Source organism: Lathamus discolor, chromosome 4 (genome assembly GCF_037157495.1).
Source record: "Lathamus discolor isolate bLatDis1 chromosome 4, bLatDis1.hap1, whole genome shotgun sequence".
NCBI classification, from domain to species: domain Eukaryota; kingdom Metazoa; phylum Chordata; class Aves; order Psittaciformes; family Psittacidae; genus Lathamus; species Lathamus discolor.
In genome coordinates this window covers 117646695-117663667 of record NC_088887.1, presented here as the reverse complement: position 1 = coordinate 117663667, position 16973 = coordinate 117646695, and the positions used below count along the sequence as shown (strand labels likewise).

At 38.5% G+C, this 16973-nt stretch overlaps 1 protein-coding gene across 2 annotated transcripts in view; it reads left to right on the top strand.

The window, feature by feature from the left end:
* The window catches only part of MTNR1B (melatonin receptor 1B), a 33091-nt gene extending 16816 nt beyond the window's left edge, over positions 1 to 16275 (top strand). The window contains exons 2-3 of one of the 2 annotated variants that reach the window (XR_010612492.1): positions 2873 to 2938; positions 10936 to 10998. Coding sequence is in view for 1 of the 2 variants with exons in the window: in XM_065678788.1 (XP_065534860.1) it covers positions 10936 to 11804 (869 nt within the window). In the remaining variant the exon portion in view is untranslated. Of the gene's footprint in view, positions 1 to 2872; positions 2939 to 10935 lie in introns of both variants that reach the window. The other variant, XM_065678788.1, reaches the window with a different exon arrangement.
* Positions 16276 to 16973: the final 698 nt, after the last annotated feature.

Below are 16973 nucleotides of genomic sequence, written 5' to 3'. Positions count from 1 at the left end.
ACCTGTGAGTTTCATTATAAGATGAATCATGTCAGTGTACTTTGCATTAAGACCTTGTTTCCAAAAGAAGCAGATAGCACAGACTGACAACAGTTTCCAGAGACATCTCGTTATGCATGTACAGTGATGAGGCCTTCCAAAATCTCAGAAAAAAAAAGGGTAAGACTCGTCCTCGCTGAAAGGTTATAATGGCCATTTTCATCAAGTATCATCTGTTTTCTTCCTTGGTGAAAGAGAAAACAAGAGAAGGGAAAAGAACATAATGAAGGGACTCCAGAGAATGTTAGAAGCATTGGGAACTTGTCAACATAAATGTTCCCCATATTAGATGTTCCCATATACTCTATTTACTGCAGTGCATCAGATCCAATTTTATAGAGCTCCAAGACTGTCTTAGGATCTCCTACTATATCTGGGAGTTGAACACAGGAACCCCTAAGAGTACATAGCAGCAATAAAAGGCTTAGATTTGATTTGGGTTTGCATCTGTGACTAGTTTTCGTGTACATGCTTTGCGTGTACTTGTTTCTGGTTGTGTAGCTGTCACATGCTGAGAGTCCTTCATCCAGAGCCCCACAGCGCAGTTGAGTAAATCACTGTGGAAATTATGACCTCTGTGTCTGCATTTCCATAAGAGGAGATCCCAACATTTGTACTGCTCAAGATGCTCTGCTTTGTTTAAATGTCTTACTCTGTACAGGGCAAAGCTACAAGATGCATCTTGTCATAGCTAATCAGATCTCTTGGCTAACTGGCGCTGAGTATGTCCCGTAGTCTGCAATAGTCCAGATTTTATTCACTTGATATATCTGCTGGATATTTTTAGTATCTTCTGTAATATGCTGAGCCTTACATTTCAAAATAAAGCTCTTTTCTGTGGTTTGTTGTTTGCTCTTGGGTGTTTTGGTTGGGTTTCTTTTTTTAGTTCATTTCTTTGTGTTTTAGGGGATTTTATTAATTTTAATTCAACTGATCTCCTGGTGAATATGAAACAAAACCAAAACAAACAAAAAAGCTTAACAAAACAAAACATGGGCTTTTGTTTTCATCAATTTATTTTCGTTCTTTGATTTCCTGTCCCGCTTTCTCAAAGAAGGAAGAAGTTATTCTAAGGACCCGAATGTTGTTTTGTTGCTCTAAGAGAGAAAAAACCCAACATAATTTCCTTTGACACAAATTCAGGCTAAAAACTGTAGCAAAGATGAAGGTAATAGAAAGTTATTAGTGATGGTAATAGAAGATGAGCTAGCTTTGCACACAACGTAAGTTAATATCTGTCAGGACACAATAAAGTTTTGTCCAGAGATTTTAGCAGTGAGCTGTCCTTACTTTGTTTGCTTCCACACTCCAGTCTTTTATAGTTGCTCTGAACCAAGTTTTAGGTTGTTGGATGTTTTTTTTGTTGTTACTGTTGGGGGTTTGTTGTTGGTTTTTTTAACAAAATAACATCCTACAAAATGCTACATATTTTACTTCTTTTTTCTATGAAATGTAATAGTGTTGGGAGATTGAAAAAGAAATATGTTATTGGCAATAATAGGTTGCCTAGCTATTTATAAGATCTGACTAGATTGAGCCTGTTCTGTTTTGCAGCTTTTCATATTAGCCCCTTTATCTGCAGTAAATGAGTTTTCACAGTTGCAGTTGTTCATGTAGGTTTCCTATTCTTTCTTGGTTGAAGCAATCGACAGCTGTGATTACTTCAAGTGAAGAAAATTAAGCTGATATATACTGACAGATACAGGAAATCCAACTTCTTTCATGAATTAGTGAAAAAAGGAGTCTTTTTGTTGTTATTTAATGATTGTGCTCAGGAACTGGAGGTTTGTAGCTGGGCCATCACTGATGCCCATAGTGGTAGACACTCAGAGTATATGTCTTGGCTTCATTCCCTGCACAAAAAGCAACAGCAGTCTTAGTAGAGACATTCTCTGACCATGAGGGGCTTTTTTCCATCTTAGGCTACCCTGATTTCAGTGTGAAGACACTGGCGTAAGGGAACTTCACCCGCATGCCTGCTGCAAAATACAGCTCAGTTGGACATGCAGAACAAGGTTATTGTCCGCTCAAACATTTTGTCAACAAAACTGGGCTGGCTGTGTAGAGGAGGTGTTGGCAAGGAGAATGTCCCATCGTACCACTCAGATTACCACAACAAGGGTGCCCAAGAAGGAACTGTGCTTCTGAATGGTGTAACTGAAGCCAACTGTCCTCATCACAAAAGCAGTTGTATTGGTAGGGACCAAGGACTTAGCTAGCCTCATATTCTGTCTTTAACTGTAGATGTAAGCAGGCACTCGTGTTAAAAAAGAGAACAGAGCAACCCTGTATGATATTTCTACATCCTCTCAGTTTGTGATTCCTTCCATCCCAGGTTATTCTCTGACATTAGTATGTCTCTTTAGTAACCTTCAACTGATGTCTCTTTTAGTACTTCTCCAGCCTCCCCTTGAATTACAGGTAAAATTTCTTGTATCTGTAAGATCTGTTTACTACCTATTGCAGTAACTACCCCCTTTTGTTTGCTTTGAATTTGACTGGCTTCACTAAATAGTTCTATCTCTTTTATTGGCTCCATCCCTCACTACCAGAATGACATTATGGTGTCATTTTGGAGCAGTGAGCTAGACAGGCACTATCATTTTCTCCAGTGTGCCTAACAGAGGTTGTATTATCTAATATTATCTAATAGGTTCATGAACCTGGAGTGTTCTTCCTACTCTGTGTCTTGAGCAAGTCCCTGCACCCATCTATCTCAGTTTCCCACCTATTAAATCATGAGAAGGATTTTTGTTTGTTTGTTTTTATTTTGAAACAAACTGATGAAGAGCACTCTACAATAGAAGTGATAACCTCTGTGTTCTGGTTCTAGGGTGAAATGCTTGAACATAACCTAGAAAGAGACAAGCACGCTAACCCCAGAAGAGCAGCAGGGCTGGTGAGTAGGGCACTCTCTTGGGACGATGGGAGACAAAAGATCAAGTCCTTTACCCAAGAAAAGCTCTTCTGCCCTTGAAGTGTCCAAAGTGTCCAAAGGTGGTGGTGGATCCTCCAGAAGAGCCTGTCTCACCTGTTCTGCTTCCTCTTTTCTCTCTGAAAATACCCAGTACCGGGAAAGTTCCTTTAATCTCAGAAAGTATCAGAAGCCTAGAAAAGTATTTAGAACTCCATAAACGTACCATCTGATTAGTGATCAGGCTTTTGCTCTGGAAGGACCAACCACTGGCTTTTGCCTTCTGCCCTGCGAGTCAGTGTGATGTATAGTCTCAGTTGTGGCTGGAGCACTAGGTGGCAATAGAGAGTCACCACTGTCCGTACTCGCACCAGAAGTAGTCACAGGAGAGCAGCCATAGATCAAGGGCTTACAAACCTCAAGCCTTTACCAAGTTTTAACAGTACAGCACTAAAACTACTTTTTTGCTCCTGTAGTCTAGCATAAAACTCATTGCAGCAAACTCACAGCAAGCACCAAAGCTCCCATATTTAACCAGAGAAGCCTGAGCGCATACTAAAACCGGAAGCTTTGTTTACTGGGTTATATTCATACCCAGCTGCCAAGCATGATCTCAAAAACATAATAAGTGCATTTTAGGTGCCTCTTTTCATCAAGACTATGCTGACACCTGTAAGCTATGGCTTATAAGCCTAAATTTCAGCTCCTGCAACCAATTCAGCACCAGCTCAGACCCAGTCTTAGCAGTCTGCAAGTCAATAAGCCACAATCTCAGGCTACTTTTTGCGTGTTGAGCTTCTATTCCTGTGAATCCTGCATTCTTTGCGTTGTAGCACAGCTTGAAAAAGGGGTGTACACAGCATCTTCCAATAAGCTACCCCACAATGGGGTGTTCGCGTTGTTTCATCTTAAAATGAAAAGTTCCTCTTCTCATTCTCACCTTCTACACAAAAGTATAATGCTTTCATCCAGAAGATGGATAACTACGGCTTAACCCGTATTTAGTCTGGATTCCAGACTATTCTGTGAAAACACCAGAATCTAACTTTCACAGTAGATAGTCCTGGATTGTTTCTGAACAGAAAGCTCTCCCAAAGCTGCACAATACAAGGATAACTGCAACAGTAGATACTGCCCTTCTGCACTCCATATAGAACAGTCCTGATAAGCAAAGGATTCCAGGAAGGCTGGACTTGAAAGTTCAAGAAGGAGCTCTTGAAGGTGCAGGAGCAGGCTATTCCCATGAGCCAAAAACCAAGCCACTTGGGAGGAAGACAGGCCTAGTTGAACAGAGAAATTTGGCAGGAACACAGGAAAGAAAAAGGCCCTTTGGAAGAAGGGGCAGGCTGCTCTGGAGGACTACAAGGATGTCTTTAGGATATGCAGGGAGAAACGTACAAGGGCCAAGGACCAACTAGAAATTAATCTGGCTACTGCTGTAAAAGGCAATAAAAAGTTTCTATAAATACATTAGCAACAAAAGGAGGGCTAAGGAGAATCTCCATCCTTTATTGGATGCAGGGGAAACATAGTAAGAAAGGATAAGGAAAAGGCTGAGGTACATAATGCCTTCTTTGCCTCAGTCTTTAATAGTAAGACCAGTTGTTGTCCAAGTACCCAGTCCCTGAGCTGAAGGTAGAATCCAAGGATTCTGGGAGCAGAATGAAGCTCCCATAGTCCAAGGGGAAATGGTCAGTGACTTCCTACATCACTTAAACACAGATAAAACTATGGGACCAGATGGGATCCATACAGGGGTGCTGATGGACCTGGTAGAAGTGCGCACCCAGCCACTTTCCATTACTGATCATCAGTCCTGATTAATCAGGGAGGTCCCAGTTGACTGGAGGTTGGCAAATGTGATGCCCAAATACAAGAAGGGCTGGAAGGAGGATCTGGGGAGCTATAGGCATGTCATTCTGACCTCAGTGCTGGGGAAGGTTACGGAGCAGATTATCTTGAGTGCCATTACGTGGCCCATACAGGACAACCAGGTGATCAGGTCTAGTCAGCATGGGTTTATGAAAGGCAGGTGCTGCTTGACTAATGCAATCTTATATGACAAGGTGACCCACTTAGTGGATGAGGAAAAGGCTGTGGATGCTGTTTACTCAGACTTTAGTAAAGCCTTTGACACCATTTCCGACAGCATTCTCCGGGAGAAACTGGTTGCTTATTGCTTAGATGGGTGCACTCTTCACTGGGTAAAAAACTGGCTGGATGGCTGCACCCAAAGTGTGGTGAATGGAGTTAAATCCAGCTGGTGGCCAGTCACAAGTGGTGCTCTCAAACACTCAGTACCAGGGCCATTATCGTTTCATATCTTTATCAATGGTCTGAATGAGAGGGTCGAGTGCACCCTCACTCAGTAAGTTTGCAGATGACACCAAGTTGGGTGGGAAGGTAGGAAGGCTCTGCAGAGGGATCTGGAGACTGTGGAAACCAGATCTCTTCGAGGGAACTGGGGTTGTTTAGACCAGAGAAAAGGAGGATCAGGGGAGACCCTATCACTCTGTACTGCTGCCTGAAAGGGCATTGTAGTGAGGTGAGTGCTGGTCTATTCTCCCAAGTACCAAGTGATAGGACAAGAGGAAGTGCACCAGGGGAAGTTTAGATTGGAGGTTACGAAAAATTCCTTCCCTGAAAGGGTGGTCAGGCATTGGAAAAGGTTGCCCAGAGAAATGGTGAAATCACCATTCCTGGAGGAATTTAAAATATGTGTAGATGTAGTGCTTAGGGACATAGTTTAGGGGTGGGCTTGCCAGCATTAGGTTAATGGTTGTACTTGATCTTAAAGGTCCTTTCCAACAAAGATGATTCTATAATTCTACTCTCAGTGATGGTGTTTTCTTTATACGTACCATAGGATAATTATACTCACCAATATTTAAAGAGTTTCACTGAACATACATTTCCTAAAAAGAAATTACCTAAACATTCCGTAGATTGAAGACCAGCCTTGGCTCATTGTCTGTTATATTTTTTACTAGAGTATCTAAAATACTGCAGTTGTAGTGAAAACATATTGCCTGTCTCTTTCCATTGCATCAGCGTCTGCAGTATATCCTACTAATATCTGAAATCATGAAACATAACTACAAAAGAGCATATCACCACTTTCAAATTGTCATATTCAAAGAAAACACAAACCCATCTGGCGCCTGTTTGAAGTGTTATATTAAACCTTCTGTTAGTAACACGTTGTTGAACATTATAGTAGATTATCGTGTCTCGGTAAACCAGATTACCCTAAGTCTTGGCTTGTATCACAGGGAATTCAAATGTCAGCGTGTGAAAGACTCAATTCTCTGCTCCACCTGCTGCTGGTGTCTATTTCTGATGGCTTCATTCTTGCTGAAATGAATGGAGTTTCATCTGAATTGAGCTAGCAGGTTTTAGTTTTTCTCATGGATTGTGAGGGGAAAGAGTTGATACAGATGATTTCAAACAGTTTTAAAAGTTACCTATTTAAGCAAAAATTCAAGAAGTACAAGAGCTTAAATACCATAAAAAAAATACTTACCAAAGAAGTCAAAACTGAGACGAAAGTTAGTATTGAGGAAATACGAAGCATCAGCCTTTCTCCAGGAGCAGCTAATGTCTTCCTGCGTACCATTTGAGCCATATCCACTGACCTACTCTAGAAAGAGAAACGAAAACCTGACCAGTCCTTAATTCTGCCTGCCTGCCTCGTGCCACCAACTTCCATACCAAGCCTAGTGTCAGGATCAAGATTACCTTTATTAGAGAGAAGTGATGTTACACCTGAGGGAGCATTTTGGGTGCAAGCGGCGTATCACTTACAGAAATCTGGGATTATGACTGAGACTGTAAACCTTTTTTTCCTTCCTTTAATGATTTGCAGGAAAGAACTGAAAGATCAGGCTCTCCTTGTGTATTTTGTGAACATTTGAAAAACTAGAGGAAAAAAGGTATTTTGTATGTTTAGTATTTACATGAAAGCACCTTACAGAATGTATGAGATCATGCATCCCTGAAAAGATATCTTGTGTCTTTAACTATAAGGCTGTCCAAAGCTAAGCCCGGATTTTGTCTTTATACATCAAACACAATACAAAAGCTATCAGTAGCCTTCCAGAACACTCTTTTTTTAAATTCCTTTTGAGTACAGGGTCTACAGGATTCTGGCAGAGGACTGAAGTATGAGCTAGCACTAGAGAAATGCCTAGTGTGTACAGGCAGTCTGTCAGTCTCACATCTTGAGGATGTCTGTTACTGTGAACTGTGCTGAGGAATTATTGTCTTCATTTGACAGACTCTCATGGCACTTACTTCATTAAAGTCAAGATCTTGCTCCTCTTCCTTTCATACAGATATCTACAGGTAGTTGTCATAATGATACCATAGAAGACTCTAGCTCTTATAATTCTTAGTCAGTACAAAAGACTATTTAACCATAAACAATACTGATATTTAGAGGAGTTTTAAGCCTTAAGCTTAAAGAAAGAGCTTTATCATTTATATTCCAACTGAACACATAACAAGCTAAGAAATCTGCAAGCATAACTCCATATGGTTTCCTTTAAAGTTAGGATATGGAAATGGAAGAATAAAATAACTATTCTGAGTCATCAGTCCTTGCTGTTTAGAAATATCTATCAACACATTATAGCGGAGGAGGGGGCAGATAAAAATGCAACAGTCTGCAAAATAGGCTGAGTAGAAATAATTTTCCTGTCTTGAAGCTAGGCCTTTGTATGCTAAAGAAAGCAAGAGTAATGTATGCAGAAGAGTACACAACAACAAACATGACTTTAGCCAGGAGGAAATAGAGCTAAGAGAATGATGTCTATATGCAATATATAATAACTTGTTAAACTAATGTGTACCAACCAAAACACCACCTAATAAAAAATAAAACACCATTATCTATAATTAATCATTTTAGCCAGTTTGCAACCAAAGAGAGAAGCAAAACCTTTAAAAAATGGTTGGTGATTGCAATTAATTCTGGGTTTGGTAGCGATATTAGAAGTTAATTGTCATTTCAGAAGGCACATGCTTAGCCCTTAAAAGTCCTGAACTTACCAAAAAGATTGTTCTGTGATTAAAATTGTACAATATTAAGTCATATCAAAATTATGTGAAATGTAAAATGTGTGAAAGTTTCCTTTTTTCTATTAACTGAGGTAACCAAACTGATGTGCAAGAATGCTTCATGATCTAGTTCTGTTGCATCCAAAGTCAGTATCAGGACCTTCAAGTATCCAACCATCAGTGTTTAAAACACTGTAGTTGTGCATCTTTTTTAGTTCCTGGCTAGATATCTTGGTTTTAGTAGCTACTACTTGTAGTTAAGGGGTCTTTTCATTCCAGTAAGAAAATTTGTTTCCTATAAATGAATATAATCTCGGTCTGATGAAACCAAAATCAAGGAACAAATTCCATCAGGTAAATTATGGAAACAATGATGATAATTCCAACTAGATGAGTGTTCTGTAGCTTCTATTTTGTCACAGGCAACAAAAAATTACCTCTTTGGTTGTCTTCTGGATGTAATTATAGCCACTCCAAATGCCGTGTCTCAGGTGTATCTAGGAACACTCCCCTTCTCCAAGAACTTAAAAGACATCAAAGACCTTTTATTTCTTAAAATGGTATTTATGTATTTTATATGAATTAGAAAAGTTTCTCTCTATTTTTGTAGATTATTCATTGCAGTAATATAATATTAAACTTCATTCTGCAGTCAGCCACGTAGAAAGGAAAAAACATTTGACCTTACTTTGCAGTGCACAATATGAACATGCAACCCTGGAAAAAGCCACAAAAGTTACAAATCGCTTGAGGCCTTTATAGATATTGCACCATTCTTCTTCTGTTACAAAATGGTATTTTATGGTTTTGACAAGTTTGTTGCTAACTGTCTTTATTCACTGCAGCTGGAATTTTCAAGAAGTACTAAATTACACTGAAAATTTTGAAATCCTTTTGCCAAATGCATTTACAGTAAATTTCCAAATATGATTGAAAAAGCTGAATGTTCCCCTCAATCATCTTCCTAATTTGTTCAATCTTTCCTCACATATTGTGAAACTGGTAGATATTTGCTTTGCTCTAGATTACATTTAAGCAAAGTTCACTCTTGTCTTGAAGTGCAAAGCCCCAGACTGGAGACACTTTTCTAAGCCCTTAGAAATCCTGAGTAGAAAATACGTGGTCTGCATCTGAAAATTTACATTTACTTTTTTCATAACGTCATGACATTCCTTAACTGTATTCAGTACAGGGCATATAAAGCCAGAAGGAAATATCTCTTTGTGTAGCTCTAACAACATACTCAAATAGACCCCTTCAACCCTAAAACAGGGAGTGACTGTGACCTGGGAGAGCACAAAACCCAGTGTAGTACTATTGGCTTACATCCTGCTTCTAAGACGAATAACATGGAATTGACTTACATTCAGTATCGTGTCAGTAAACTGTAGCTATGAAAATAATACTTGTATGACCTTTAAAACAGCACAAGAGTGAGATGGGCTGATAAATATATAACAAGGAGCTGTCTAAAATAAGTTATACACAGCTCTTGAGATAAGCCATGTTTCTGTACCTACAGATGGATAATCACACTTCCTGGTGAGGTTCCTGAGGTTCACTAGCTGTTGTGCAAACACTGATGACCATGGTCTTCCCCTAAAGCGAATGGGAGAAGATGAGCTCCCCATTCCTTAATTCAGGTTAAACAAGCTACAGATGCAGAGCAGGAGGGGCCAACAGTATACGGGTGAACTTTGGTCATTTTTTTGAGGAGTTAAATCATACATGGTTGTTTTATGGCTCCTAGCTAATGATGTCTTTATCCACAGCACTATATCTGTACTTAAATGGGAACTGCTTCCCTAGATGAGGACTAGAAAGCTCAAAATTTGTAGAACTGAGGATCTAACTGCTCTTTTCAGAAAATAATGATGTTCTACACATGATTTTAAATGCTACTTGGGTATTTTGCACATCAATTGACGCTTTGAAGGATTTCAAGCAAAAAAAAAAAATGAGTAAGCAAACCAGAAGTGTGTTTTACGCTAAATAAATGCTAAGAATCTAGGGTTTGTACCTCTATTTTCTGTCTCTCGGGAAGTTCGTAAAGCGTGATTTCACATTCAGTGTTTCAGGAATATAGTTGACAATCCTACTATTTTATTAAAGTATCCACAGGTAAGATATCCAGGAATTGCAAATTGATGTAAAGGACACTGTTTAAAGAGAGACAATAAGTCTCCACTATACCACTAAAGTTTCTTTAAATGTTGTCAACTGCAAAGGATCTAAAGGCTCCTTCCATGAATTCAAGTACTTCCTCTTGCACGAATGCATTTTTCCTTTGTATAATTAAATTTGCCTTTCTACAGAGGGTGGTGAAGGCAATTCACCCTTCTTTAGTCAATCCAGTGGGAAAATAACTGCAATACGGGTAGGCCATTCACACAGAAAATGTCTATAATATAGACTATTGTGTAGCAATTTAGAATATACATAAACCAACACATCCTTGCAATCCCTATAGACCTAATCTTTGCATAGCCTTCCCTTGTCAAGCCTGTTAGCATTACAGGTTATAAAGGCATAATGGCTGGCCTACCTGGTACAATTTAGACTTGCTTTCTTTTCCCTCTTATTCAACCCAGCTGTGGAGTTAGCTACACTGAAGCATATGAACACGTGCCTATACAATGGTTTGCTGATGGTTATGTTTATTAAAGATTAAAATAGAAAGGAAGGTTATAATTAGGTCACCGACAGATTTGAGACATCATGTTGCTGCAGACATTTATGGGGTGTTCTAAGCTGAACTGTAAAATTATTTTCCGTAGAGACTTATCAGTTCTATATACCTGTTGCTTGCTGACATTACCAATAATTTAGCGTTGCAGCTACTGGAAATAAAATATCACATTCTCTTCTCATTCACAACTGTGCTTGCTTTCAGACTTACATCTCTGCATTTTTCTCTCCCCCAGGTAATGCATTTGTGGTGAGCCTAGCTTTGGCTGATCTGGTGGTGGCCCTGTATCCATACCCACTGGTACTCTTTGCTATTTTCCACAATGGATGGACGTTGGGTGAAATTCACTGTAAAGTGAGTGGCTTTGTGATGGGACTGAGTGTAATAGGCTCTATTTTCAACATCACTGCAATTGCAATAAATCGATATTGCTATATATGTCATAGTTTTGCCTATGACAAAGTGTACAGCTGTTGGAACACGATGCTGTACGTCTCCTTAATCTGGGTATTAACAATAATTGCAACTGTGCCAAATTTTTTTCTTGGTTCTTTAAAGTATGACCCACGCATCTATTCATGCACGTTTGTTCAGACTGCAAGCTCCTACTATACCATAGCTGTTGTGGTAATACACTTCATCGTCCCTATCACCATTGTGAGCTTCTGCTACCTTCGAATCTGGGTTTTAGTGCTTCAAGTTAGAAGACGAGTCAAGTCAGAAACAAAGCCAGGACTGAAGCCAAGTGACTTCAGAAACTTTCTTACCATGTTTGTTGTTTTTGTGATTTTTGCCTTTTGCTGGGCACCTTTAAACTTCATTGGACTGGCTGTAGCCATTGATCCTATGGAAATGGCACCAAAAGTTCCTGAATGGTTATTCATTATAAGCTACTTCATGGCCTATTTTAACAGTTGCCTTAATGCAATAATATACGGACTTCTTAACCAGAATTTTCGGAATGAATACAAAAGAATTTTAATGTCACTGTGGATGCCAAGGCTTTTCTTCCAGGACACTTCCAAAGGAGGAACTGATGGTCAGAAGAGCAAACCTTCTCCTGCTTTAAACAACAATGACCATGTGAAAACTGAAACCTTGTAAACGTGCAATAGTCAATGCAAGAGTTGCAAACACAAGCCGTTTGGCTTCTGGGAGCTGAATCCTACTCCCAGACATATGAATGAGTCATTTTTTTACTTCAGTGGGACTTTTACATTCTTTATACAACATCAGATACTTGTCTATGGCACAGCAGCTCATCAAGGCTGTGGCGTGATATTTCCCACCCTCCTGTATCTGAACAAAGAGGATGAAGCAGATAGATACAGTCTGTTCTGAATGCATAAGCCAAACATCACATTTCTGTGCATGTACTGGTGGCAATAGCAGTATCTCTGAATCAAACTTGTAAATTGGAGAGAATATTTGTGTAAAAGCAATTAGCATTAGATCCTTTTCTCACAGGTTTTTCATACTTACATACACTGAGATTGGGAATACAGTGTATTTACATTGTTCACCTTTTGTGGTCGATTTTATAGTAGATAATATAATACAAGTGGTTGATTTCTTACATATTTACTTTACACAATATTCTTCCTTTAGAGAGGATTGAATTTTCATTATGCTCCATCTATTTATGTCAATGTATACATCCAATGTCATTCAATGCACACTTTACGCATTTGCAACTGGCTAGAAATTATGGCGTATGACCTGTAATTATCTGGAGTAGCAACTAGTCACCAGGCAGGATATCCTAGATCATCTGAAATTATGCTAAACCAAAAAAAGAAGGCATTTTGATTACAATGGTAGATGAGATACTCACTTTACATGTCTACATCTAATCCTGAATAAAATCCACAGTTGGTGTCTAATCTAAGATAACCTTCAAGGTTCCTTAGAATGGGCATATGTTTCCTTCTATCTGTGATGATAAACACACATCCAGGGATGAAATTAATTACTTTGTGGAGGTGCTGGTCTCCTCTCATTGGCTTTAGAAGGAGCTTTGATTACTAGTTCAAATGTTTCACTTTGGATAGCTAGACAGGGATTTACTTTGCCTGACTGGGAATGCCTCCAGTGTAGGTGTTTGCACACAATGTATTTTCTAAATTCCCACTCTAATCTGTGGCATTCTAGGAAATGGTTAATTTGAATCTGAAACGAGCATATTCTCCTCCCCATCCCACTGGTGCAGGGCTGAGGGGAAGTCAGTGCTTAGTTGCTGGATGGGCTTAAACCACAGCAATGATTTCCCATTTTCTTTTCAAACTCAGTTCAGATTCCGGGCAAATTTCTTTTCGTGATAACACATTGTAATAGTAAGCATATAGAGCAGATTCCAATCTGGGCTATACTCCACAACATCATAGCAATTTACACAGTGTGGTTTGTATTATCTCTACATCAGATTAGGGATCTGTGTGTAAATACACAGGCAGTGAAGTTATTTTAGAATTATACGTGAAATGCACATTATTCTTACTAGTGCTGTTCATGGGAAAGCAGATGGGCTTCTGGTAAATCCATGTCAGGTACTAAAATAGGAAATTGAGAAATTCAGGTAGATATTACATTCCAGTTTAGGTTTCCTGACCTGGCTATTATGGAAAGTATTCCTGTAGTAGTGTTAATTTGTTGGCCAATAAACTGCTCCTAAAGTCATAAAGATGCATGAAACATCACCCTTATGTTGTTACACTTACAGAAAAATGAAGAACCACAGTATTTTTAATGTTTTATTTGCTTGCCGAAAGTCTGTGTAAAGTACAGCAAAGTAACAAACGTGATAATTCTTCTAAGCTTCTTTTTTGCTCTTCAGATAATTTCTGATTGATAAACTCTGAAGTTCAGTACCCTAGGACTTACAGAGTATTAGCCCGATGAAAACTGAAAACTTTGTGAATAGGGATAAGAAAGACATGAGACAAATTTAAGGTGGTGGTAGATAGTGAAAGTATGGTAGCTAAAAGTAGCAATGTTAATATGTAACCTACATATTAATAGGTAACATGGTTATAACATGAGTTGAAAGTATATTTAGGAACAACATATCAGCTCTGTATAGATTTATACATCTTTGAGGAAATAATTTTTATTTCTGTTATATAAAAGTATTTATACCAGCATATCAAATACAGACACTTTAAGAAGGAGGAGGAAGAAAGACAGGTAAATCTAGGACCTTGGGACAAAGTCTGTTTCCAGAAAATCTGGAGCATTTTCAAGCATGTAAAGTTATCTTGATTAAAAAGTGTTGTATTTTGTGTTTATTATAAGAAATAAATCTATTCTAGAATTGTTCTTACAATAGAGCCCTGATTAAAAAAAAAAAAACCAAACTTAAGAACACATTTAGATAAAAATTATTGCTATTATTTCCTGATTGTATTTTTAAAGAACTGCACAAGCCTGGAAATTTTCCAATGAATAAACAGCTGTGGAAGATTGTATATAATTCTTAATGCATATGTAACAAAATTTCGGTTATCTGAAGAATTTCTTGCATTTAAAGGTATTTGCAAATTTAATGGAAAATGTGGAAGACTGCTTTCAGTCATCTATCGATACGCTGCTATTTTAACTGGATCCTGCACACCTGATCTATAATAATGATAATAATCAATATTTTGACTGAAGTTACAATAAGCATACAATGAGACTGCTGTGGGTGTCGGTTGTAGAACACTTAACAGATTCCTGTTCATCATATTGTTAGTAACACCTCCAGCTGTAGTGCGAAACAAAATGACTAAAAACATTTTTTAAAACTCTGTTTTTATAAATATTTCTGTGGCATAATTTTACTCTGGGGTAAGAACTGCCCTAAATGCATTGTCAACAAGTGTCTACTCTGAATTTAACATCTGGAGTTAGAGATGGAAAACACAAAGAATATGACCCGCTGTGTGGTCCACCAGACCTGGTCACAGAGGTAAAATTGTCACATTCATTAGCTGTAGAGATTTCTGTGTTCACCCTGACGGCTTTAGTCCTTGAGGATAGTCCTATGGAATATTGTTGGTGTCTTCTCACAGAACAAGTTAATCTCATGTCATTAAGCAGGCAAAACTCCAAATAGTTCAGTGGCTGCAGAATAAAGCCTTGAAACTGCTATACGAAGAATCGTTCTTTAGGAGAACAAAGAAGAGTAGTTGACAGTAATAGCATTTTTAAAACCATATTTCATGTCTGAAATACAAACCAACTAATTTTACTCATCTGTCAACTTACTGAGGTTTCCTTTTACCTACAGTCATGTGATAAAATCAGCTAAAAGCATAACAACTGATGTTATAAGCAGTGATTAGTGAGGTCTGTTGATGCCAGCTGGGTTTTTTAATTGCAAACTAATGAACAGTGAGGTTTTGTCCTTAGGAGAAAAACCTCATGGCAAACCACTTGTTTGCATGTATTTATTGTAAATATAACAGTTTAAGAGTGTAAGCACTGGTGATCCCAATGCTTTTCAAACAGCAAACCCTAATTCGGGCTTTAACAAACTGCAGCCTTTTTGTCATGCTTTGATTGCTGTCATTGGAATCAATGTGAATATTGTATTCTTTGGGCTAGATTCCTGCAAGGGTTAATTAGTCTTAGTCTAGTGTTTTAGACAATAGCACAGCAGGAAATAGGAATATCAAGCAACATTACATCATTAAACATAGTGCATCAAAAGATTTTATGGGCTTTTTTCCCCTTTGCCTTGAAGTGGCACTGATCTTAAATTGGGTGTCATTGCAACACCATGAAAGCCTGTTCTGCTGCTAAATTTCAAGCAGATATTTAGTATTTAAGTGTATATTATTAAAATTAGCGTACATGAGCTATAAAAAAGTTACTGCAGTAATTGTTCTGGATACACTCGGGCCACTGGTTACAATGCTCAGTTTTCAGCTGGAAATGCAAAAAGTGAATACAATGGCTCTAACAGGCCTTTCTGCTGTATATCATATATTTTTATGGCATTCAAGTCATCTGTATTAAAGCACATTCTGCATATGGAGATTTTTTTTTTCCAGTTTTGTTTGTGTGGAGAGCAATTAAAAAGAAAAACGAAACCAAAACCCAACGTGACGGTGTCCCGTATATAGAGACAATCTTTCAAATTCATTGCATGCAAGGGATTAGAAGGCCTCAAGTACCATTTCTTTGGGGAAAAGTACACAGATGCTGGAATTTTATGCTCCATCTCATTCTCCAGCTATTGTTCAAAAAGATACACTTGTTTGTTGAACAGCTCATGCCGTCATTCTTTTCCTATGGAAAAAAAAGAAAAAGAAATTGCATGGATTGAACTGAAACCTTTCAATCAAAAATGGTGTTATTTAAAAGAACTTGTTATTTAAAGGAACTTGTGCTACTGATGTATTTAGTTCTGTGTCATCCCTACTCCACCCCAGAGGCCCAAGGCTTTGTTACAAGAAGGCTTTCATCCCATGTTCTTTGCAGCCTGACGATTCTCCCTCATGTTCCCTTTCATGGAACCAGAAAAGGATTTTACAGGAAATTTGGATGTGACACGTGTTAGAAACAATCGGAATAAAATGGGAGTATTTTGTTTCCTTTTTTTCCCCTAGATGATGTTTCTTATAAATGGTTTGAATGGGATGCCTTATAGTTTAATAACACAAAGCTAAAACATGCAGTATTTTTCTTGGCTCCATGGAAAACTCAAAGCAGAGAGTATTGGCCTGATGTCTTACAAGTATTAGTATTCCTAGCTTAGACAAGGCCTCCTCATGACCAAGAGAAGGGGAAGAAGCCAGGACTTCTGATGCCTTTCAATTCTGGCTTCCTAGATTTGCTCCACTGAGGTCCTGGACTCTGCTCACACTCTGCTCAGAGTGTTCCATACCCTCAGCATTTATGGGTCATGCTGAAGCAGCTGAAGAGAGAGTGGCAGCTCCATAATGTGCGGTTCCTTCTTTCTCATGATTCAAAGGAACCTGAATCTTCTTGAGATCTGTGGTTCCCACTGGTCCTCTATGGCTCATATGTGTGAGTGAAGGAAGACCCAGCTTGCAGAGCTGCTGTGGAGTTTGGTGTGGTGGCAGCATACACATAAGGATAGCTAATAAATATCAGCTACATATATATGTGGACAAATAATACCATACATAAACATACAAGCTCCTTAGAGTTATGTCATAAAAGACTCAGCAGGGTGGGATTAAACTGTTATTTATGCAGCTGCAAAACTGCTATGAGCCTTTAGGAGGGATGCAATCAAGAAATTGAGACATAGCAGCTCCATTGGAA